The sequence below is a fragment of the Porites lutea genome, chromosome 1, assembly GCF_958299795.1.
Source record: "Porites lutea chromosome 1, jaPorLute2.1, whole genome shotgun sequence".
NCBI lineage: Eukaryota > Metazoa > Cnidaria > Anthozoa > Scleractinia > Poritidae > Porites > Porites lutea.
In genome coordinates this window covers 43,856,921-43,882,909 of record NC_133201.1, presented here as the reverse complement: position 1 = coordinate 43,882,909, position 25,989 = coordinate 43,856,921, and the positions used below count along the sequence as shown (strand labels likewise).

Here is a 25,989-nt window from a genome sequence, read left to right as displayed (position 1 = left end):
TGTTATGCGCAGTACGTGTCTAATCTGACGTCGCTCAAAGCATTTGGTAGAAGTTTGTCAGAGTTCCTTCCTTATTTTTACCTTTTTTGACCTTAAAACATACAAGAGACGTTATAGAAGGTGACACAAAAGGCCTTGTACATGGTGGACACTACAATTTTTATGGCAGCGGAGAGAAACGGCCACAGCGGGCAGATATTTGAGGCCCTCAGAAATCGATTTCCCGAGATTCCGGAACAAGTCATCTCTCGAACGCTACAAACCGAGGTACTGTTGTCTTTTGTTATTTCAGTTTCGTCATTTCTCTGGAGAATTTGTCGGTACTGTCAGCTGTTCTTTGTTTCTGGTTCAAGGTGATCTAATTCAGCTTATTTTGTTGTGTTCAAACGCCTCGTTGTTATATTCTTTCCGATTTTTGGAACGTGGGTTGTATTGCTGTGGAGGTGTTGTCTCGAAAAATAGCGTGTAAACTAAGTAAGTACATACGAACCGGGAAGTCAGTTGTGTTGGAAACTGTGCTTTTCCTCGTTTTGCAGTAACAAAGTATGCTCATCGACAAATTGATTTAATTGCAAAATATCCTTGGGGACGATACCAGCAATTTTTCAGACTCATTTGTAAACAAATTTGAAACCTTGAACGACGTTTGCATCATGCAGTCGCAAGGTGAAATATTGCAGGAAGAGATCACGAATAATTATCTCTCCCAACAGACGGCGTCGAGTCTTAATGGGTATTTCTTTTCTAACATTTGGCGGCTGTAAGCTGTGTACAAGAGGAAAAGAGGCAACTAGAAATCATTATCAATATACTGCACTAGAATGTCAAATACTGCCCGTCGCTCTAGTCAAGATCGAAAGTGAGCGTACATTTCTCGTACACGCTGGTTGTGTGTTACCTAATCATGTGTTATCTTCTGGTAGGTAAGATAACTTAGCCGGTAAATAAAGTAATCACGACATTGGAGAATCGTTGACTTTGAACGCAGACCGTCATAACTATAAATTCGTGTATGAATCATTGCCTGTCTACGTACATGTAAAACAGGAAGAGGGCTGTTAAATCACATGTTCTCTGATAGGTAAACTTATTATCGCCTATGTGGTCTGAGAAGGTGATAACAAGTTGTTGGGGTATGTTCAACAAGTTTTCTACTCGGGATAAAGTGACAAACTGCAGAATAGCAAGAAAGCTTAGTTTATAGAGAGTTTAATTTCATTTTGATGTCTATTTTAATGTCAAATCTAATTAAATCAGTAACATAAATTTGATGAAGTATAAGTTTAAAGTACAATCAGAAAATCCTTTTTCATTCTACTTTAAATGAATAGTGAGCTACAAGCTTAACTTGTTTTCACAGCTTATAAGTCAATTATATATGATTAATTTGTGCTTATCTTTTAATTAACTGAGCTTTTTTGCCCACAAAAGGTAAAAAACACACAAGTGTTATTAACTATCAACTTTTATAATTATCATTAATTTTTTAAATACCATTCTATGATAGGGACAAGGGTTTGAAGGCATTGTGACAAAAAAAAAACAAAACATACCAGCTTCTTTTGTCTATTGCAAAGTTTGAGAGCACATGTAATTTATGCTACAATCAGGGACAAAAGTAGTTGACACACTTGTTCAAAAGGGGTGCTTTTAACCAACATTTAATTCATTTATTATTTCATTCCTTTTAAAGGCCGTAAATCCCCCGACCCCCCGAATCAATGTTGTCTGAAGTAAAAAAAAGACTTGAGGGTCCAAAATTCAACATTGATTTTTTGGGCAAAGGGGTTGGGGTAGACAGGGGAAGGGGATAAGTATATCCACTATGCAAAAAGGGGCCATTTTACGGAAGTGTGTCAACACTTTTGTCCCTCATTGTAGCTACAGTCATATAAGGTCAATACAAGTCAAGTCTGACTATTATATAAAGTAAAGGGCTTCATAAACATGTACTTTTGTTGAAAAGTCAAAACCCAGTGGTGGCTTTCTGAATAATAGTGAATGTCCATTTTCAATCATCTTGACTTCTTCTGAAGTCTTCTTTTACAGATATTTTCGTAAACCTTTTTTCGTGGCTTTGACATGTAAGTGTAAGTTCAAAGGTTAGTGTTATAAGCCATTTTAGCCAATAGAATTCTAAAAAAATTACTTCTTTTTCAGCATGGGAATCCGGAAAGGTGTCTGGCCGTTCTCACAGCTGAGAGTGACAAAATCCTCTATGGTGGAATTGATGTGTTAGACAGTCCAATGCCTGTTCAGCCAACATCACAAAACACACCAATAGATGAACCAATATCTATCACAATCCCCTCTTCAACTACGTCCCCATATGTTCTGAATAGAATAACACCACCTCTTCATCCAGCAATAAGGCCGATGACAGTCGGACAACCTAGTCCTAGTGCAGGATTTGTGTCACCTGTCTCAGCTGACAGACCACTACCCTCTGCAGTTGCATCATATGATAAAAGTATGTGTTTTGTTTATGGTTATGAATGAGGGCTAGGGCCACTACTACCTACTTAGGTGATCTCCCGATGATCTAGCCTATGTTACCTATCTAGCCTATTTATGTCTTTCATTGTCAATTATGTTAAAGTTTTGTGTTCTTAGGTGAACAAGTTCCAGCAAAACTCAAATGTTTCTGCTAAAGAGAATAATTTATATTCCACAAAAATTGACTGTTTTGTAGTTGATTTGTTGCATTTACATTTGACCTTTGTGACCATTCGTCTTTTGTCTATCATTCGAAAACAATAACTAAAATAACTTAACCACTACATCAACAAATCAGAGCTACTGACCAGATTGAGGACAGATTTTACATTGTCAGTATGGAATTTCTGTTGCTGAGGCGCAGACGTACCTGCTGGGAAAGTGCCGCTAGTGGAGGAGCAAGGAGAGATGGCTGTTTTCACAGGCCACTCCCGATCAAGCCAAATGAATGAATGAAGGCTATATGAGGAAGGGGATTTTCCCCACTTATGGTGCATTTAAATTGAGCTCACTTTGCTAGCACAAAAAAGAGCTTTGAAAAAATCAGAAACAGCATCTCTGTGGTGTTCCTAAAATCAAAATCAATAAAAGCACCATATCACTGTAAAGTGAAGTTTAATCAATTGCTCAAGAATACTTTTGTTTTTAACACTCCCGCGTTTTCTCCTGGTGCAATGAGGCATCTGATACTATTTTGTGCGTGTACATGATGCAGTTTCAGACATGCCATGAAATCGCAGTAATGTTATCTATACCTGTATGGTATATATGTCAGTGCATCTAAAGTACATGAATTGGCCATCAAATCCCAGAAATTTGTAGCCAGATACTACAAGTGACTAGAATTCATTATCTCATGTACCATGATATTCTTAAATAGACCCAAAGTGCAGTATGCACATGCATAAAATGTCAATCTGTGCAAAGAAAAAGTAATTTTGCTCATCAACATTTTGCATAAATGTAAAGTTCAACATTGTGAACAACTGTTGCTTTTAACTTGCAGCTTTACTTTGTCATCAGCGGCAGAGATTGGAGACCCTTAAAAAGGTTTGACTTTGTGATTTTATCCACTTACAGTATAAGATGAGTGCGGTACTCTAATCACACTTGGCAGTTCTTGTGACTTACTCCTGCCTCTATGCAACAAGGAAATAAAGACTAAGTTTTCTCCCACTATTTCCATATAAATATCCAGTACATCTACCTTAGATCTCAAAACTTGTGGTTGTCACACATGAACAACAACAACAGCAACAAAAAAGCTTTGAAGGTGTCAACTTCCTGATTTGCATAGCTCCCTCAAAGTAATTCCATAGTGCTGTAACTGTAACTTTTTAATTAAAAATACACTATGGACACTCCAAAGGTCAGCCCCTTGTTCAAGTCATACACTAGTGCCATACCGTAAAATTCCGAAAATAAGCCCCTCCATGTATAAGTCCCTCCAAATATAAGCCCCCCAAACCGGTAACACAAAAAACCTCCGTTAAATCACCCCTCCAAATCTAAACCCCCCTCGGGCTTGTACTTGGAAAATTGTCCTCGAATACAAAGTAAAAAAAGCAAAAACAGTAAATTTACTTCCAACTATATGGTTAGCCCAATCGATTTTGAAACACAAATTTCCCTCCGTAGATAAGCCCCTCCGAATTTAAGCCCCTCAAAAAGGGCCTTTGAAAAATATTAGCCCCGAGGCTTATTTTCGGAATTTTACAGTGTTATTTTTAGAGAGAATTTTGTGTACTAAGCGTTACTGCTGAAGTTAGAAGTGGAGTTGTTGAAATGAAGTACAAAAAAATGAATACAATATGGTAACATTAATATTTTGTTGAGAATTCATACTTCATGCATCTCTTTTTAATTTGACAGGAAATATACAATGAACATCATAAATTAATCAGATTAAGAAGTGAATGCCAAGAAAAAGAAACAGACAGAATCAACAAAAAGTTCCGGGTTGCTCCTTATCCCACTGTAAGTTTACTTGTATTAACAGTTAGACCTTTATGGTGTAGGGCAGGTGCAATGTACATGCTGTAATATACATGTATGTTTGATTGCAGCACTAATAAATTAACCTTGGTGACAAATGTGCCCCACTTGGCATATTTTATGCCCATGAAAAAGTAGTGTTCATACAGGTCATGGAAAACCTGGAAAGTCATGAAATTTAAGAATTTCATTTTCTAGGCCTGGAAAGTCATAGAATAATTGTCGGTCCTTGAAAGTCATGGAAAATTAGTTTGGTAGATTAGTCGCTGCAGATGCCATTACTGAGTTAGGTCAAAAAATTCCCTAAAACAAGCAAAATGTTTAGAAATTTTAAACGTGGCAGCTAAACCTATGGTCATGGAAAACTTGGAAAGGTCATTAAAAAAGTCGTGGAAAGTTATGGAATTTGAAGAGCTAAAAGAGTACAAACGGTTTGAAAAGGGTTTTTTATCCATGGCGCTCCAAGGTAGTCCTTTTGACTTCAGCTTAGAGCCTTGACATTTTTAAGAGCTTCTAGTGAAGAACTCTTCATTCTGACTATGTACAGGTTGGGGTACTCTTTCATTCTTGGATTATTTTTTTTCTTTTGTTCCAAACTCATTATCATTTATGTGCATTGTCTTACTCAAAAACAAAGGAAAAAAAGTCATCCATATCATGCATATGTACATTTCAAAGGTTTTGTAATATTAGCAGGGAGTTATAGTCTTGTGACCTTCCTTGTTCCGTTATAACTGAGTGTTTAAATGTACAATTCAGTCTTCAGATGTAAGGCATCTTAGAGATGAAAATCACGTGTTAACAGAAGAAATTGAACAGATGACACGGGAAATCGATGAGCTGAGTAATGGACGAGAAGGTGGGTGTCTGTTTGCATTTTAATGTTTGGAATTGGCTGAGATTTCATAGTTAAATTTCAGAATACATGTTACCACATTAACCCAAATGATTTTATTTTATTGATTCTACACTGTAATTATAAAAAAAGTCTTTTCATAAGATTTTCATTTAGTTTGCACCTGTTTGCAAATCAAATAAATAAAAGGTTACATATTTGTACTTCCTGTTAAGGTGGTTAAATACCCTAGTGGCTGTCGCTAAGAACCAGAGACTAGAGATTTCCCCTGGCTTCTTTGAACATGACCCCCTGGCTACTTTCATATAAAAAGAAAGCAAACATCTAGGCACCTCAATCCCCCACCTACTAATTGTATACATTTATACCTGACAACAGCCCTGTATCATATTTTCATTTTTACATTTACTGAGTAGAAAATTCATTTCTTGTAGCTCATTTTACATTTAATACCGTATATAAGGTACCAACACTTTTGCCTCATTTTATTGTTCGAAATCTATTTCTAAGGTGACTTGGTGTGAAAGTTGCATACGTATTGCAGTGAAAATCTTCTGATAGTTCTTACAGTGATGACTGTGTTGTTAATTATCTAGTTGTGATAGGACACCACCCCAACAGTAATCCAGCACTTAATCAGCTGCCAACCTACCCACCCCCAGGTATGTATTGTATTATTATTACACGTACAGTACTAATCAAAAGTAAGTTGATAGACTGTTGGGAGTGTCAATGCTGAACTCAATTCTCAATACTTCATCCTGTGAGCGTTGAAAATTGAGGATCAGTTACTGGGAACTTAGATAGTGGAAAATTGCGATACAGTAAACATTAGACATACAGTATAACAATCATGATTTCTCAATAATTTTATACCCTGGTTCATGCAAGTACATTGTAAATGTGACTCTGATGGCTCTATGGATGGGCTTCCCAGGATTTCAAACAACAAGATTGCAAACTACTTTGAAACGCAATTCAAAAGCCGCATTTCATTCATCAAATAACACATTTACACGCTAGAAGCGAAGAAGAAGATGTAAGTTTATTTCACCTGTAAAATACTGGCATTATTGTTTAAGTGAGTAAAGTTAGAGTAATCCATTTTGGCCATTCGTCAAGCGTTAAAACCAATGCCTTTTTAGCAGACTTTAAGCAGACTTCAGTCAAGTGCTTAGTAACCTGGGTCAAGTTTCCCCTCTGTTTTTTCTTTTCCGAAAGCATTTTTATGGCATGATTTCAGACATAAAGATTGTCAAACTTTTTACTATACTGTATAAGACAATGGTGGATTCTAAAAAAGCTGTTGTATTTTTGCAGTGCAGGGAGGTACATAAACAAGTTGCTGTTTTCTGACCATTTATTTGCTTCTTGTAACATTTGTTTACAAGAGCTTTATGAGATAAAAGAGAAAATTAGTCTTCTAAGAGGACATGACCTTACTGGCAATGAATAGTCTGTACAAAAACCACACGCTTGCAAAACAAAATCGTTCTTCACGGCAGTCAGGTTGTGTACAAGCGACTTCTAATTGGCACATGCACTTTTTGTCACTGTTTGTTATGTGCTATCAGGGGTGTAGCCAGCCCATAGACCTGTAGACCCAGGCATACAAACTTTTGATTTCACAACACTACTGCTTGTGATAAATTATGCATAGTTGGGGTGAGCTACTTAAGAGGTCAAAGTGTTGGTGAGGTCAGTGCATACTAGTCATGCGTTCAATTTTCAGGATACGTGGAAAAGTCAACCAGGCCTACAAATAGTCGAAAATCTGGCTACACCCCTGGCCATAAGTGCTAGATAGCATGTAACGTTGGTTTGGCGGCCACAGGCAAAGTTAAAACGGATCTGGGAAACTGCCCACCTACCCCTCCCCTAAGCTAACATTAGCACTTACTTCTCACTTTGGACAAAATGATGGCTTAGGGGAGGGGTAGGTGAGCAGTTTCCCAGAAACCAAAATTGATCCGTTAAAACTTAAATTACAGAACGGTTCTGGGACTATTGTGATTTCTTGCTAAGATTTAGCACACAAATCGTCGTAATGAAATTTCCATAAAATGAAATTTTAAAAATGCCTGTTGTTTTGAAAACATGCAAACTTGTGACAGTTAAATTCAATGTCTACATAGTAAAAGTGAAGGATTCAAGTTTACTTTTTCCCACATTGCAATTTTCAATTTTAAATACTACTAATGATTAAAAAATATTCATTACAAGTAACACTGTATCAATACGTTAAGCAGTTACGAATGGATAGAAATAGGAAAGAAGTTAATTTTGCAAAAAATAATAATTCGAGAATTATCATAAGTCAAAACAGAGCACATTTCTTGTAATCAAGACCATTCCTTTTGAATGCAAACACCTTACATTTTTAAAATGACAGAGCATAATATCGTATTTAACCTTTTCAAAAAGCTGTAAGAGCAATCAGTATCAAGTTCCTCAAGATAAGACAAGTAAATTTTAAATTCTTCAAGTAAAAGGAAGCTTCCCACAGAACCTATATTTTACTTCAGGTTAACGTAAGGCTATTTTCCCATGCAACATAATTAAGATTGATTGACATGCTTCGCCTTTCTCAAAGCTCAAGAAACAGCAAGTTCGCGAAGTTGGTTTTAAGGATGGTTTTCAAGTCACTTGAAACTTTTCTTGAATCGTTTCAACTTTCTAACTTTAATGAGGTGCAACGTAAATTAAAACCTAGTGACTCTTAAGTCTCACTTAACGGCCTAGTATAAAGGCTACCATTCATTCATACATGCCAACTCTCCCGGATTATTCGGAAGTCTCCCGGATACAGCACCGATCTCCCGCCCTCCCATACAGGTCACCATATCTCCTGGATAACTTTTCTGTGCTGTGATTTGAGATTTAGCCCATTTTTAGCTCAAAACTTGAATTTTTCTTAATAGCAGTATGGTTTCTGGGGCATCAAAATGATGATTGCAGATTTTGATAGCATGTACTTCATGTAAGACTTCATATAATAATGTCCTAAGTCATTCCCATTGGGGGCTGGGTCAATTTGTTGGGGGGTGGGGGGAGGGAAAGGAGAGTCTCCAGATTTTAGATCTCCAGAGGTTGGCATCTCCGAGACTATAGCATGGAGTGTTACTGGCTATGAGCCAGTAAGCTCAAAAAACCATGCTCATATACAAGTTATAAATTCTATGATGAGTTCTTGAACAGTTGATTATTTTTTTCTTCTTGAGTATTCTCATTGTGACCACTTCCCTTTCTTTATCGTGTTTGTGTTTATATAGTTAGAAGAGTTGAAAGTTTCCCTTCCTGTAGAGCCAATACTGGTGCAAATGGTGAGTCTTCAATCTGAAACAAAAACGTTTTTTGCCAAATGAAAACTCATGCACCTATCAATGTAAACCCCGTGGGGGGGGGGGGGGGGAGTGCAGGCAAGGGGTGGGGATTTGACAAATTTTAAAATTTTTTGATCAAATTCCCCAGGGTGGGAAACAAAAGGTCAATCAAAAGTGTCAAAAAAGCCGCCACCCCAGGGGAAAAAATCTAAACAAACAATACTATAATACTGTATAAAACAAATTAAAAGAACATTTCAAAAGTACGTCCTTACTAAATGTAAGCTCTATTAAATTACTCGCTGTAATTAAGTATTTTCTCTCTCCACTAGCATCTCTTATTTTGAACAACAAAATCACTCTAGGAAGATTGACCATGCTATTATAATATTAATGAAACGTAAAATGCTTTATAACATCTGCTCAACATGTCGGAACAGGTTGGATCAGTGACCCATAAAAAATCCTCTGACTTTCATGGTGGAATTCGATTTCAATCGAGTTTTACAATCAGATGGGAACTTGAAGATAAAAATTCTCAAAATAGACGTTATGTTGAGATGACAGTTTAAAGTATCGGATTATGGCGATTAAAACAGATGAAAACTTCACACCTTTCTCCAACAGCGTGACTTTCAGAAAGCCTTGAGGGACGGATTTGGTAACCGCTTCTGAATTGATACCAGGCTTCTGTCGGTCAAAGTCAAATGTCCCGACCCCAGGGACACTTCGCACGATCAAAAGCCCGACAGGGGGATAGTCTCAGGCATCAAATCCCTGCCCCTTGCCCGCACTCCCCCCCCCCCCCCCCCATGGGATTTACATTGATAGGTGCATTACCTGACAGTTTACTTCCTGTAAAACAGAGTTCTGCATTCATTCAACTGCATTCTGTCAATTTTTCCAACCTGAATATCTAACCACATTTGTTGCTGCAGATGGGCTTAAAGTGCAGGAAAGACATTTTTTGTCCTCTTCCAGTAACCTGCTGACAAATAGATCTACATGTAGAGGTTCACTGATTTTTTTAAGCCATGGTTTATGTGAAACTTTGTTGAGGAAACCAGCCAAAAATGTTTTTAGGAGCTTTTCACATCCATGGGCCTGTTTCTTGCTTTAAAATGGAGCTGGATCTGAGCTGATCTTTGTCATCAGATCCCTTGTTATGTAATTCATGCTATACACCACAACTCTCTCTAAGCCCTGCCAGCACATTGTTTCCTTAACAAAGAAGAAACTTTGCTAAGATACTTTCTGTCTCTTCACCCAAGTGTAATAAATCATACAGTGCAGCTCAAAGATAAGCTACCACGTTAACACGCTTTAAACTAGTTTTAAGTGGGTACTTCTAGCAACCTACTCCTGGGGAGACACTATGATAGACAGGCATGATCATCCAATCCAGTGGGGAAGGGAATGGGGGGGGAGGGATGGTGGGGAGAATAGCATTACTTGTGGGTCCTTCATGCTACAGTACTACAGAATGCAGGGTAAGCTGCTGTGGTGAGGTCTCATCTTGCATCGTTATGCTGTTACCTTGCTACCACACTGTCACCATAGTCAACGTCTTGCTAAGCTAACACTAATGTAATGCAGACCATGATACAGGCCATGATGGCTAGTCATGACAAGCAAAATAATATCCATAATTTTTTGTTTGTTTTTTTCTGTAACTATACTCACTTAAAGGCAGATAACTGTTCCTCCGCTAAGGGAACACAGCACACATTTCTTTGCAATCTTCTCCTATATATATAAAAAGAGAAATTAAGGCTGGACCTTCTTGCACAATCAGTGGATTATTAACTTGGTTATTATTTCTGAGAATAAAAGAATACTATTGAGCTTTTCTCCCAACCTGAGGCCACCATGATAGTAACATGGAAAAGTAGGGTGTACACTTGAGGCAGAATAATGTGGCAGCTATTATCTCGTGCATTGGTAGGGAAGATGAGATTTCTTTTTCTGTACAGTTTGAGACTACTTACTTAAAGCTGGATAGCCTGAAAGTAAAACACCGAACTTCTTTTTTTCCTTGCCATGATGTAGGCTGTCATAATGAGTTCCTTTGATGAGTTCTTTAATGATTATAATCCTGCTTTTTTATTGGCACTCTATGGGGTGAAGCGGTTTCCACTAATTTTTCAAACCTTTGCCTAAAATTAATGTTGTACTGCTGCAGGAGACAGTTTACATTTTACATGTTTCACTGGCCACTGGTAATCCTAACAGACAAAGAACACTTGAATGCATAACACAGCACTTCTAGACAGTGATGGTGGGACTTTTTTCTTCTTAATAGGTCGTGCTTCTTCACTTCATCGATTCTGCTCAATGATTGGAAGCTTAACTACACATTCTTCTCATGGTAAAAAATTAATAAGAATTAACAGGTTGCATTAACTGTGGGTGTCATTAACCTTATCACAACTACTCATAATGATATGGATACAAAAACATTTTGTAACACTGAGGAGCAAAAATTAGTAGCTGAATTATGGCAATACAATTTGATGTAGCAAAATCATTTAGGTGGCCAGGAAATTTTTAATTTCCACCCACACACTCAAAAAGTGAGGTCATGACGATTCTGTTTGTTGAGAATATTAAGTCCTCTAATGCACTGTGGATCTTTTGACAAACAATTTTGATCTTTTTGACCCAAAAGTTTTCAAAGCCTACATGCATGTGATCGTAGAAATAAAGAGTTAACACATTAAATGAACTGAGTGCTCCAGTATATTTCTGTTTGATATCTAGAATCTGATTTAATCCTTCTTTTTAGCAAATGAGTTTCCTCTTTTAAACCTCAACTTTTTCTGCTATTAACATTCCCCCTTTTCAGCTAACCCTTCATGTGTCTTTGACCTTAAAATGTACAATGGAGCTGACTTGGTTTTTGCTATTAATAGTACACATGTACAATATTTCCTCTATGGCCAGTGATAAGCCCCCAGTCTGAGGCACCAAAATTTACACTCCCCTAACGCTGCCACCCTGAAAAGGATATTTTACGAAAAATACTAAGTAAATAAAAGATGATATTATAGTTGCTCAATCCTTGTTGTCTGAGTCATGCCATGTCCGGGTAATTTTGACTGAGTGTAGGTATAAAAAACAAAAACAAAAAAAGGGCTGAATGAAAAGACATAGGATAACAACAAAAACAAAATAATAAATTGACGATCCTGGAGCATTGAACAGTGTAATAATAGGACCCCCCCCCCCCCCCCCATGAAGGGGGAGGGGCTATTTAGAGGGACTATACACATGTACGACTTAAGCATGAAAGCAAGGACTAAGTGTCACGTCACAATTACATTGTATAAGGTGGCAGAAGTGCACCCTACAACTACCACAAAAAAGATATCTTTCACCAATACTGCGCTGCTGCCCTTTGTAATAATTGTTCCGATAGTAGGAAAGACTTGATGTGTCTGGATGTGACAAGGATCCTTGTCTCCTTTCCTATGCACGTTCATTTACTATAACTGCTCCAGGAATATCTTTTGAGGTTAATTTATATTCTTTAAATGACAAATCACTTTTGTTTACGGTTTTGGAAATTTGCGGGAAATCTGGTGGCGCTTAGGCCTGTTTCATGCTTATGTCGTGTGTATATATGGTGTAGCACAATATGACGGGCATTAATTGAGTGCATGCATTTACATTTAAGGCACGTCACTTAGAAGAGTCCAACTTCATTCCAAGGACCTAATTTAACTAATAGTCGCTTTTTCATATTGAAAGTTTTCATTGTCCCTGCTGAATACAGACACTTATAGCACATTGTTAAGGGGTTAGTCTCAACCTAAAGTGAAACTTTTGTATAAATTGGCCAATTAGTGGTTGCGCTTGAGATTGACTCGTTGTTGTGTGTCAATTTTGCACTACTGGGCCCAGGTGTTTGAAGACCGAGTAACGCTAACCCGTGATTAAATTTAAAGTTTTCTTTTTCTTTTGTTCAAGAGAATTTTCTTGGATAATTTTCTCTATTCTTTTTAGGGCGTCTATTATCAAATTGGAATAAGCACTTTGTTGGATAATTTTCTCTATTCTTTTTAGAGTATCCATTCCAATGTGGAAATGGATGCTCTGAAAAGAGTGTAGAAAATAAATTATTCAAGAAATATCTCAAAAAAGATGCTTAACTTGAAATTATTGAAAAAACAAGAAGAATTAAACTTTTCTTTTTTTAAGCTTTCAAATTTCGCACTTACCTTGGTTAACTGACTCAACTTGACCCAGCTTTGAACAACCTGTCCTGGGAGTGTCTTTGGTCAAGGACTTTGATCCCAGTTTCCTACACAGCTGTGTAATAGCCAATGAGAGGAGTGATAGCAAAACACTCCCATAATGCAATTCACCGCAGCACTGACCAAGTATTACCCTTTAGCTAAAAATAGCAAGCACTGCCCGGAAGGTGGATGAAAGATAAAAATGAACAATAGACAGGGTTGCAAATACGTCTTCTCACTGGAATTTTTAAATACATTCACTTCAGGTGAAGTCTAACCCTGTATTGAAAAAAAAAAATGATGCGTCTTCAGTGCTTTTATTCAAAGGACAGAGAACCCAAAACTGTCATAAGAAAAATGTCGGTTCATGAGTTACCAAAAACAACAAATGGCATCATTCGCAATTGCGGCTGAAGAGGTCTCAAGTCAGTTTTTAATCATGGTAGGGTCTCGGCATCAATGCACTTTGTGTAGGACTGTTAGTCTTTCTCTCCTTTGACCTTAGCCTGAGAAAACATCCGACAATTTGCGACGCTTCCACTGGTTTCCCGGCCAGATGACGTCTGACTAACGAGCGCAGAAATTCCATACTGATGGCGCATCACTACCCAGATCAGGGTAGTGTCGCGTCATCATTATGGAATTTCTGCACTCGTTTCTCAGACGCCATTTCTTAGCCTACTTTGCTCTTTACCTTGTCCTAGTGTTCCAGGCAAGGTAAAAAGACAAACATGATCTACAGACATGAAAATAGTTTAACAGAAAATACAGCAACGAAGTGAAGCATTTCAATTTTAAATTCATTTTTTCAATTTACAGATGAAGAGAGTCCTTCAGGCAGTATCAGTCCTCCTCCTCCTGATGGTGGAAGTGTGAATGATTGGGTGTTTCTTCCTCCAAATCTTCAAACCACAGTACACACTTCAGGTATGTCGAATGTTTTGCTGTTGTTGTTGTTTAAAAATGCACTTTATTTAAGTGTCAATATATTTAGTGCGAAAGTATTAATTGGGGAGACTATTTTTTACGTCTCTTACTGAGGGAGGGTCGTTATTTTACGTGACCATCCGAGCCACGCGAAGGTCTAGCTGTTTGCAGAGCAAAGGAAGTACATTCATTTCTCAGCTATTTTAAGACTCTTAGTAGTGGTCCGGTCCCGGGAATCAAACCCGTAATCTCTCGCTCTGTAGTCAAGTGCTCTTTCGACTGAGTAATGGAACAAAGATGATGTGAAATGGGAAATGCAAACCTTCTGTAAGATGTCTTATTTTTGATTTGTATTTCCGCAGTTCACATGATCTTCATTCCATGTTTCATTTCTTTTTATGGGTTAAGATGAACTCAACAAATCGGTCTGCTCGCAGTGTATGGGTCTTCATAGCTCAGTTGGTAGAGCACAGTAGCGCTAACGTAGAGACCATGGGCCTGGTGAAGCCATGCAAATTTTGTCGGGGTTATTCACATTGCTTAAATTGCGATTACCACTGTGATGGTCATATCTTAATTTAGAGTTGTTTTTCCAGTCGGTAATACAGGCAATTCAGAAAAAAGGAAATCGGAGTTGTCCCAACCGGAGATGAAGTAGCCTACGTAGCTGGCGGTTTTTTCGGTGTGTGTTTTCGCTTTTGGTTCGTATTTATACGACGGCGCTCGAGGTCAAAGTGTTTCTCCGTTTGCCCCCTTCCCTCATTGTTTCGACCTCGGTTCAGCTCTCACGCGGCTGTACCTCTAAATTTAAGAACCACCTAAAGAAAAACACACCATAAAACACCAGCTACGCAGGCTAGAGTTGAACATGTGATGCTGTGATTGTTAGTCCAGATGTACTTCTACTGAGCCTGTGGCCCTGACTAAAAAAAACAACTATAGCAACAACAACAACAACACTCTCGTTGTAAACGAGAGTGAAATATTTGTGTGCAGTCCTTGTGGTGCGGCCTGCCTCCATTGGCCATATTTATTTAATCCCATTGTACATATTTTGTGTGAAGTTTATATTGACAGTGATATCTGCTTTTTTTGTCGTTGTTTGTGATCAGAAAACACGACCTGGACTTGCACTGTCTGCACATTTCTAAATCACGAGGCACTGGAAGTCTGCGAGATGTGCGATATGCCAAGGAACCGCGCCATGGAGGCAAGAGCATGAATCGACTGGGAACCAACAAATCACGGACTTGCGAACTTTGACAGGATCAAAGTGTCAGCGATCGAGCTTCATCATAAGTTATGAACAATGCAGCACAAACGAAGACTCTTGAAAAATTTTAAAAGGCGTCGGGACAGTGGTTATTGTTGTAAACAATAATTTGCTTTAGTCTTATTTCTTCGTTGTTTTTCTTTGATGCCGTTATGCGACGCCCAAAGTTAGAATATATCTGATTATTTTTCTCCTTTCAAAGGGCTTGTAGCCAGGAGAGAAAATATGACTTTTTAGTCACTTTGAAGGATGTCAAAGAATTAAAGTAAAACTTGTAAACCTGGTGTTATTGAATTAATGTATTGACCTTTTTCACAATTTTCCAACTTATCAGTCAATTTTAAGAGCGCCTATGCCCCTGGCAAATCCCCGGGCATTTGGCATTTAAAAATATATATATATATCAGTGGCGTATCCAGACCTTCAGATAAGGGGGAGGCCCGGTCATTCAGACCCTGAGATGAGGGGGGCGGGGGGGTCTCCCCTGGACCCACCTTCTGTACATGTATTGGTGAAATGTCCCCCTATATTGGCACTTTTAATGTTAAAACATGTTCAAATGCCCTACCGGTTCAATAGGGCTTTGCAGACTTTACAGAGTGTCAGATACGCCACCCTCCATACAGGCAGCAAATAAAGAACTACCTCACAAACTCTTTGTAATCAGCCGGCTTGTCATCCGCGTACCTAAAGAACCTGAAAAGTCGGCACGAAGATGTAGTCATTTTATTGACACCTCTTCAATGCGTCGCGACGAGGTATTAATATATTGCACCGGATTATGAGTCAAGGAAAGTTCCACTGCGAGATTTACTCGATCAAAGATCTCCGCCCTATTCATGCCACAACGGCAATGGCCTAAAAGAGGGCAAAACTGAAGTGCTCGAGGTACTGATCCTTTTTCATGGTGAAGGTTACTATTTTTATTGTGGGCGGCAAATGAAGGACAGGGCTTTACCGTCTTTAATTCTACGTGGACCTGTTGCCCTTGGGAAAGGAAATACGGGGGGTGGGCTAAAAAGTTTCCTAACACTCAGCAAATTATGAGAAACTGTGCAAGAGCAGCATTCACTTAAAAGTCATCAACTGTTTTGCCTTATCGCGGTTTCTTTCTGACCAATGTTCAAGGCGGATGTCCTTGTGGTTATAGGTGATTTATAATTCTTGTTTTAACATTAGACCCGCAGCTAGTTGTTAGTATTTTGACGATATGATATCACTTAAGATTTCAGTGGTCAAGAAGTTTTCACTGAGTTTGAATGCACACCATAAGCTTTTGTTTGTTAATTTTTTCATATAATCTGTAAGCCGTCCTCGCTAAAGGCATTCAACACTAGACGATCCCAGACATCAAGCGGACACGAAAATCTTACCATTTATTTCTATGCTCGCTAGACTGCAAAACAGTCTGAGTTGAACGCTCGCTTCGAGCGCCACGAAGCGCAACCTCATCCCCCTGGCTAACATAATTTTTCTCTTCTTCATTACAATTTTGACTTTTTGAAACAGAAAATATAAGTATCATTGTCTTTATTTCTCCTTTATAACTTTATATCCGAGTGCGATAGGTGACCACTTTAATTGCACTATTTTGTCGTTTCGAAAATGAATAACAAAAAAAGTTGTGTTTTATGTAGGGATTTCATCAGTATCTATAAAATAAACTGTAAATGACATCACAACAAGCTTTATTGATTTAGTGACATGATATCTCTCACCTCAAGATTTTCCGATTCGCTAGTTTCATTTCCTTAGACAACGCCTATTTTTACGTAGAAAACGCATGGTCTCTTAAGTTTAGCTTTAGTTGGATTTCGTCGTCTTCATGTGTACATCATTGTAGTCTATTTTGGATAGTTCATTTCTTGGTACTTAGAGGCAAGCGGGAACCGATATGTAAGTACATTTTATCTTCTGTAGTTTTGTCTATCTGGCAACTCATAAAGTATATTCCTGCAAGAAATTGTTGTAATACTCAGTATCTCGTACCATTACGTGACTACGCCTTTTTTGAGTTTCAAGTAGGTTTTTACCTTTTTAGTTCGGCGTGAGAATCTCATTTCTTTTAGTTTATTTAGTTTTCATGCGTTTGCAAACGTAGTCCGTTCTCAGATTTATTTTGTTAGTTTCTTAGTATAGCATTATTCGCAGGAAGCAACCATTATTGTTTTTGGGAAGGTTTCTTTACTCCTGCGTACCCAAATTTAGTTGATTTTATTCCTTTCATGAAGTATATTTAGTCTAATATTCTAGTTGGTAAATTTACTATTCCTGTATTTCAATAAGTATATTTCTTTTGTCTTATTATGCGTTTTGGCAAGGTTTTTATACCGGAACAGCTACGAAAATGAAAATATGATTGGAATGTCAGTAAAAAGTTTATATTATCTGCTAGCCAAACTATAATAATTGCAATTGTACTTTTAGCTTTTAGTAATTATTTGTTACGTTGCATTATATTTCAGTTTACGGTTCGATTATCGTCAATAAAATCACCATCAAGGACTAGCTCCTAGTTTCGTGATCACAGTTGATTCATGATCGACCAGTAAAATATACCCGCTCACACGGAGTTTCGCCGCTACAAATAGTTTTAGCCGCGTGACAATTGGCTTCTCCTACAGTCGCAGCGTATCATCCGTTACAGTAAAATATCGACGTTACCTCTAACTTTCGTGCACAATGAGTTCAAAATCGGAAATTGGAGAAACTGGAATGAACGATGACGAACTTTACGAAGGATCGAAAGAACGCCAGGAATTCGAAGGCGCGGCGTCCGGCGAGATTAAGGACACACGCGAAAGGAAACAAACGATGAAAGGAAGAGAATATAAAAAAGAAATGCTAGAAAAAAGACGAAGAACATGCAGTTCTAATCTGCAAAAACACCTTGATTCGATTCGAGAACTTTTAAACTGCGATGAACCGCCGTGGGCCTCCTTGCAGCTCGCACGCGATAACCTCGATAAAATAAAGGACGAGTTTAATGACGCACATTACGAATTTTATGAGTATATCGACTCCGAGGAAGAAAGGCAAACCGCTTACCAATGGTTTGATGTACAAGACAGAGTAGCTATAGAATTACGTACCCAGCTTGTTGACAAAATCTATTCCGTAGAAAGAAAAGCTGAAGAGCAGAAACCCAAGTCCGCCTTTTCAGGCAGCAGTAAGAGATCAAAAAAGTCGAACACCTCGGGAGGGTCGGCTAGGTCACGAAGATTAGAAGCGGCGGCAAGAAAGGCCAAACTCGAAGTCGAAAAGCAGTTTTTAGAGCAGGAACACGAAATGCGAAAATTACAAATATTAAAAGAAATCTCTATTGCCGAGGCAGAAGAAAACGTAATGAAGAGAATCTTGAACGAAGAAAGTGAAATGATCACGAACGGCCATGCCAGTCGGAAACCATTAATTGACCCTGATGACAAGGATAATGACAAAGGTAACAAGATTAAGGATGAGGTCAAAAGCGAAGATGTCAAAACAGAAATTAAGGATCAATTAAAGGAACGTGAGGTCGATCAGATAAGCAAGGAACTTAATCCGAACACGCAACCTTTTGTCCCAAAACAAATACCGGCTTTCAACGCATCGCAAACCCAACCGTATCCGTCGTTTGACATCGGAGCCACTCTCAGTCATCTTGTAAGTTTGCAAGCAAAACAAACGGAATTGAGCTCGCTCCTCATCAATCAACAAAAAGCAGTTCATTTGCCTGTGAAAGAACCGCCTGTATTCTCGGGTGACAGTTTCGAGTATCCTGCTTTCATCACGGCATTTGATTCAATTATCGCGAACAACGTTCACACTGATAAGGATCGGCTATTCTTCTTAGAGAAATACACAAGCGGAAGCGCTAACGAGGCGATAAAAGGTTTTCTAGCCACGAACTCTGACACCGCTTATAAAGAAGCCCGCAAACTGTTGGAGCAGCGTTATGGGAACCCTGTGGTCGTAGCCGAAAATTACAAGTCAAATTTACGGAACTGGCGACAGATAAACGATGGCGATTCTAAAGGGCTTCGAGAGTTTTCCGATTTTTTGGTACGCTGTCAGGAAGCGATGAAAACTATGAAGTCCATGGCCGAGCTTGATTCTAGCCAAATACTAGTAACCCTGTCAGCGAAGCTTCCCTCTTATTCGGGCGTCAAATGGTGCAGGTTCGCCCATGAAGAACAAGCAAAACGCCAGAACCCTGTCGGATTTAAAGATTTCGTCCAGTTTGTCAAGCAAGAAGCAGAGGTTGCTAATGATCCTGTATTCTCTCCTGACGCTCTCAAGAGAGAACGAAACAAAGCCACTAACATAAATGAGCAGCGCGTTCGTCTTACAAGACCAAAACGACGAAGTGAAGCCAGCACAGGCCAGTCTTTCTTTTCGTCTGTGACCAAATCGGGAGAAACTGGCAGAACTGCGGCTCCACTACCTCACTTAACACCATGTCCAATATGCGAAGGAAACCATTCAGCTGTGAAATGCCACAAGATCTCGAACGCCTCCCCCGTTGAAAGATACGACATCTTCTTGTCCAAAGGTTTATGTTTTAGATGTGCAAAATCAAGTCATCTTTCACGCAACTGCCCGTCCAAATCTACCTGCGGAGAGTGCGGGAAAAGGCACCACACCCTTCTGCACAGAAACGAGCCCACTGGTAAAGATAGCAAGCCTCAAGCAAAGGAAAAGGTTGATCAAAACAAACCACAAGAAAAGAAGGACTACTCGCCTAGTACCCCGGCAACAGCCAACGCCTCTAGTGTCTCTTTAACGTCACATGTTGAGTCGACCGTCATTACTAACTCAAAAATTGTGCCCGTTTTCGTGTCCCATCGTGATAACCCGAAGAAAGAAGCGAAGGTCTACGCTCTGCTAGACGATGCAAGCGACACCACGTTCATTACAACCAAAGTTCAACAAGCCCTCGGAATTGAAGGAGTAGAAACCGAGCTAACCCTTAGCACCATGTCGGGAAAGGAAGTCATATCAGTGTCAAGAATTGATGGCCTCGTAGCGGAAAGACTTGACAGAAGAGCGAAAGTGGATCTGCCCAAAACGTACGCAAAGGAAGGTATTCCATGCAGAGGGAATCAGATACCCACTCCAGAAATGGCCGATAAGTGGCCCCATCTCAAGAAAATCAAAGACAAGATACCCAAATTAGACGATAGCATTGAAATCGGCCTCCTCATTGGTTGCAATTGTCCGAAGGCGATCAAACCTAAAGAAGTCATCACAGGCAAAAGTGAAGATCCCTACGCAGTACGTACATTGCTTGGATGGTGTATTGTTGGACCCGTCACTAGCACCGAGTCCCCTGAATCTCCGATAGTCTCCTCGTGCAACGCAATCTTGACACATGAAAGCACCCCTATGGAAAACCTGAGTATTGACTTCGTCGTTCGAGACAAAGCAAAGGAAATAATGAATCCATTGGCGGTAAAACAAATGTTTGAACTTGACTTTGCTGAACACCGAAGCGCGAAAAAACAAGGTCTCTCTAAAGAAGATAGAAGATTTCTGAACATTGCGGAGACAGGCGTGCACAGATGCGACGACGGCCACTACGAACTTCCTCTCCCCTTAAAGGAAGATTTTAAAGGTCTACCTAACAATAGAAATGATGCAGTCCGACGTATGTATCACCTCAAGAAACGGTTCGACTCACCAAACGGCAAGGATTATAAAGAAGAATATATAAAGTTCATGAAAGACATGATTGACAATGGTTACGCTGAAAAGGCTCCAGATGACGACAACTTGAAACCTGGCATGACATTCTACATCAATCACCATGGAACAAGACATCCAAAAAAGAAAAAACTGAGAATAGTTTTTAACTGCAGTCAGGAATATAGCGGTGAATCCCTGAACAAGTATTTGATTCAAGGCCCTTTGTTGACTAACGACCTAACAGGTGTCCTTTTAAGATTCAGACAAGAACCGATCGCCGTGACATGTGACATTGAGGGAATGTTTCACCAAGTACGTGTCAACCCTGAACATCGCGACCTTCTGCGTTTCCTCTGGTGGGAAGACAACAACCCTTCCAAGGGCCTCGTAGATTATCGCATGACAGTTCACTTGTTTGGCGCCACATCATCCCCGAGTTGCGCCAACTTTGCGCTGAAGCAAACCGCGAACGACTTCGAGGGAGACTATGGAGAGCAAGCGGCCGAATTTATCCGAAAGGATTTTTATGTCGATGATGGTTTGAAGTCAGTCCCTACAACAGCGTCAGCGGTGGAGCTGGTGAAGAACGTAAAAGCCATGTGTCATCAAGGTGGTTTCAATCTCCACAAGTTCTTATCCAACAGCAAAGAAGTAATCAAGAGCATCCCAGAAAGTGACAGAACTGAGGGTGTCAAAGAAATCGACCTAGACTTGGATAAACTCCCTTTGGAACGCACATTAGGAGTGCAGTGGTGCGTCGAGTCCGATAGTTTTGAATTCAATATCGTTCTCCAAGACAAGCCATGTACAAGACGCGGAATTTTGTCCACTGTGAGTTCCGTATACGACCCCATAGGATTCGTTGCCCCCCTCATGTTGCAAGGAAAAGCAATTTTACAAGAACTATGTGGTCTCAACCTGGACTGGGACGAACCTGTTCCAGAAGAAGCAAAAATGAAATGGGAAAGATGGAGAATGGAACTGATGAAACTTCAAAGCATCAAAATTCCCAGATGTTACAAGCCAAGCCACTTCGGTCAAGTCATCAGAGCAGAATTACATCACTTTAGCGACGCAAGTGTCCAAGGATATGGTCAGTGTAGCTACCTGCGCCTTGAAGATGAAGCGCATAATGTGCACTGCGCGTTTGTGATGGGAAAATCTCGAGTAGCTCCTCTAAAACCCGTTACCATCCCGCGACTTGAGCTTACCGCTGCTGTATGTTCCGTACGAATAAGCCAACAAATACATCGGGAATTAGAGTATAGAATCGACGAAGACTTCTACTGGACGGATAGCAAGGTAGTACTTGGGTATCTGAACAATGAAAGCAAACGATTTCATGTGTACGTGGCCAACAGGGTACAAGAGATACAAGATTGCGCAGATAAGAAGCAATGGCGGTACATAGAATCTAAACAGAACCCCGCGGACGAGGCGTCGCGTGGAATGAAAGCCAAGGAACTTCAAGATTCAAGATGGATTCTGGGACCGGAGTTTCTGTGGAGCAAGGATTGTACTTGGCTGAATAGCGACGAACAGAGCCACATCTAGAGAGATGACGACCCCGAAGTTAAAAAATCAGTCACCATGACAACATCTTCGTCTGAAAAAAGCAAGTCTACTTTGGATGAAAGAGTCGAACGGTTTTCTAGCTGGTATCGCGCACAGCGGGCGGTAGCGTTGTGCATGAAGTATATGAAGAAATTAAAGGCTCGCGCCAAGAAAGAACCTGAGGAGACAGTTCAAGTGAGAGCCCAAGATCTGCAGAGAGCTGGAAAATTAATTATCCAAGCCGCGCAGTTCAAGGCATTTAAAGACCAGCTCAAGGAACCAGTAAAAGGAAAAGAGGACTCTTCAATGCACGTGACCACAAAGCCATATAATTCAGTTCGTAAATTAGACCCCTACATCGATGAGGATGGTGTTCTGCGCGTGGGTGGTCGTCTAAAGAATGCAGATTACGCCGATCAGGTTAAACATCCCGTAATTTTGCCAAAAGGAAGTCATGTGACCAAACTCATTACCAAGCACTACCACGAGTACACCAAGCATCAGGGCAAAGGAATGACGCTCAACGAAATTAGGTCTCGCGGTTATTGGATTATCGGAGGCTCATCCGCTGTAAGCGCCGTTATCGCTTCTTGTGTGACATGTAGGAAGCTCCGAGGACCGGTAATCGAACAGAGAATGGCAGACCTCCCAGAAGATCGACTGGAAAGTGCCCCACCTTTCACATATTGTGCAGCCGACTACTTTGGTCCGTTCATGGTAAAGGAAAAACGTAAAGAAATCAAGCGCTATGGAGTCATATTTACGTGTATGGCTTCAAGAGCAATCCACCTAGAGATCGCTAATTCACTCGACACTGATTCGTTCCTGAACGCATTCAGACGATTTACCAGCCGACGTGGACCCGTCCGTCAACTACGAAGCGATCAAGGAACTAATTTCGTGGGAGCCCGACGAGAACTTCTGGAAGCCCTAAACGAAATGGACCAGGAAAAAATCAAGTCAAGCCTCTTGAAAGAACAATGCGACTGGATCACCTTCAAGATGAATGTACCGTCGGCAAGCCACATGGGCGGCGTGTGGGAACGCCAGATACGAACGGTACGGAACGTGCTCTCATCCCTTTTACAACACAACTCTGAGCAACTTGATGATGAATCCCTCAGGACGTTCATGTGTGAGGCGGAGGCAATAGTTAACAGTCGCCCTCTCACAGTCAATCAGCTCACCGATCCAGATTCCGCAGAACCACTGACCCCAAGTCATCTTTTAACAATGAAGTCTAAGGTCCTACTATCAACGCCTGGAAAGTTCGAGCCGGCCGATATGTACGCTCGCAAGCGTTGGAGACGCGTACAGCATCTCGCCAATGAGTTTTGGACCCGCTGGCGTAAAGAATACTTACTCAGCCTCCAGGAACGTCAGAAGTGGACAAGACCCCGTCGAAATTTAAGCGTCGGTGACGTAGTGATGGTGAAAGATCCCAACCTCTCACGTAACGCATGGCAACTTGCTCGTGTCGCTACTGTCTACCCAAGTAAAGATGGTCAAGTCCGCAAGGTTCAAGTAGCCCTCGCAGATAGCTGCCTGGACAAGAATGGAAGGAGATCTGGACCTCTGCGTTACCTAGAGCGACCAGTACAGAAGTTAGTACTTTTAATGGCAGTGGAAGAGTGAGTACCGGGGAGATCCCCACCGAAGAGCCACAAGGTTACTTAAAAACGAACACTTTGATTTTGAATTTCGATTTTAGTTTTTAGTTATTTGAACTTTGATTAGTGAAATATAAATATTTCAGGGGAGCCATGTAAATGACATCACAACAAGCTTTATTGATTTAGTGACATGATATCTCTCACCTCAAGATTTTCCGATTCGCTAGTTTCATTTCCTTAGACAACGCCTATTTTTACGTAGAAAACGCATGGTCTCTTAAGTTTAGCTTTAGTTGGATTTCGTCGTCTTCATGTGTACATCATTGTAGTCTATTTTGGATAGTTCATTTCTTGGTACTTAGAGGCAAGCGGGAACCGATATGTAAGTACATTTTATCTTCTGTAGTTTTGTCTATCTGGCAACTCATAAAGTATATTCCTGCAAGAAATTGTTGTAATACTCAGTATCTCGTACCATTACGTGACTACGCCTTTTTTGAGTTTCAAGTAGGTTTTTACCTTTTTAGTTCGGCGTGAGAATCTCATTTCTTTTAGTTTATTTAGTTTTCATGCGTTTGCAAACGTAGTCCGTTCTCAGATTTATTTTGTTAGTTTCTTAGTATAGCATTATTCGCAGGAAGCAACCATTATTGTTTTTGGGAAGGTTTCTTTACTCCTGCGTACCCAAATTTAGTTGATTTTATTCCTTTCATGAAGTATATTTAGTCTAATATTCTAGTTGGTAAATTTACTATTCCTGTATTTCAATAAGTATATTTCTTTTGTCTTATTATGCGTTTTGGCAAGGTTTTTATACCGGAACAGCTACGAAAATGAAAATATGATTGGAATGTCAGTAAAAAGTTTATATTATCTGCTAGCCAAACTATAATAATTGCAATTGTACTTTTAGCTTTTAGTAATTATTTGTTACGTTGCATTATATTTCAGTTTACGGTTCGATTATCGTCAATAAAATCACCATCAAGGACTAGCTCCTAGTTTCGTGATCACAGTTGATTCATGATCGACCAGTAAAATATACCCGCTCACACGGAGTTTCGCCGCTACAAATAGTTTTAGCCGCGTGACAATTGGCTTCTCCTACAGTCGCAGCGTATCATCCGTTACATAAACAGAACATTACATGACCGCTTGGGGATACGAATTTTATATCCTCGTGCTGAAAGTATCTCACATAAAATTCGTATCCCCAAGCGGCCATGTAATATCTTCTATTAGTCTCGCTTTCACTTTCTCAAATTTCTTAAATATAACGTAATTTTTCTACCTAAGTATTTTTAGACTCAGCACCCTAATACAAAATATCCTTAGGCTATATGCGTCACCCTTCAATAATTATTTAAGTGTTGCTTTCACTTTCGTTTAATTTACTTAGAACTCGAATGCAGTGGAGGGATTCATATTAATTTACAGCATACGCAAAAAACCTGTCGCATGTTTTATTGTTTTACCGTCCAAATAATAAAAAATTCCAGCGGGTAAATGTGAGAGCCATACGAGTATGTTGCAAACGAATCCACGCTATAATTTCACCATATAGCGTGACCTCTTCACACGCAAAGGAAAAATCACGGAAAGCTTGAATGCGCATGCGTTATGGTTTCCTTTTCTGAGAAAAACTGATTCGAAATTCACTTTATACGCCGAAATTCACTTAATAAGGAAGCGTGAAAACTTGCCAGAGAATTGCCTCCTGATACTTTTCTGCCTCTTTTACTGGTTATTAAAGGATCGTAGAGCTTCGAGCAGCAAAGTTATACTTACTGGAGGGAACTTTTCCTTGACTTGGGATTGCGTTTGTTGGCTTTATTTGACAACCGTTTCGGCTATTCACAATACTCTCCTAAGCATCTGTACTGATCACATCGTGTCATGGTAAGTACTTACCGGCTTCTCCCATTTGAAGAAATTAGCAGTTAACCGTTTAAAACTAAATCGCGTTTCTTTCTTGTCGATCATAAGTTTTGGCCCTCTTTTCGGTTCTTTAGGCCACGTCCACACGAATCCGAATATTTTTGAAACC

The 25,989-nt window shown here is 39.8% G+C and overlaps 3 protein-coding genes across 7 annotated transcripts; all 3 read left to right on the top strand.

Moving 5' to 3' along the window:
* Positions 1 to 2: 2 nt before the first annotated feature.
* On the top strand, positions 3 to 15,392 carry LOC140951988 (TGF-beta-activated kinase 1 and MAP3K7-binding protein 2-like). 5 transcript variants are annotated; one of them, XM_073401378.1, is made up of 10 exons: positions 3 to 267; positions 2,161 to 2,470; positions 3,503 to 3,546; positions 4,369 to 4,473; positions 5,251 to 5,350; positions 5,944 to 6,009; positions 8,620 to 8,670; positions 10,973 to 11,038; positions 13,728 to 13,835; positions 14,948 to 15,392. In XM_073401378.1, exons 1-10 carry the CDS (start codon positions 142 to 144, stop codon positions 15,055 to 15,057), a joined length of 1,086 nt encoding a protein of 361 aa, XP_073257479.1. In that variant the 5' UTR covers positions 3 to 141; the 3' UTR covers positions 15,058 to 15,392. The 5 variants fall into 5 exon arrangements, with proteins under 5 accessions (XP_073257479.1, XP_073257487.1, XP_073257495.1 ...); XM_073401410.1 differs by lacking the exon at positions 3 to 267 and adding an exon at positions 1,032 to 1,133; XM_073401386.1 differs by lacking the exon at positions 8,620 to 8,670.
* Positions 15,393 to 16,846: 1,454 nt separating this feature from the next.
* LOC140930236 (uncharacterized) lies at positions 16,847 to 22,329 on the top strand. Its single transcript, XM_073379909.1, has 2 exons — positions 16,847 to 17,004; positions 17,574 to 22,329. Exon 2 carries the CDS (start codon positions 17,791 to 17,793, stop codon positions 22,327 to 22,329), a length of 4,539 nt encoding a protein of 1,512 aa, XP_073236010.1. The 5' UTR covers positions 16,847 to 17,004; positions 17,574 to 17,790.
* Positions 22,330 to 22,365: 36 nt separating this feature from the next.
* Positions 22,366 to 23,964, top strand: LOC140930228 (uncharacterized). The gene has a single exon (XM_073379897.1). The coding sequence runs from the start codon at positions 22,366 to 22,368 to the stop codon at positions 23,962 to 23,964; it is 1,599 nt and encodes a 532-aa protein (XP_073235998.1).
* The last annotated feature ends 2,025 nt before the right edge of the window (positions 23,965 to 25,989 follow it).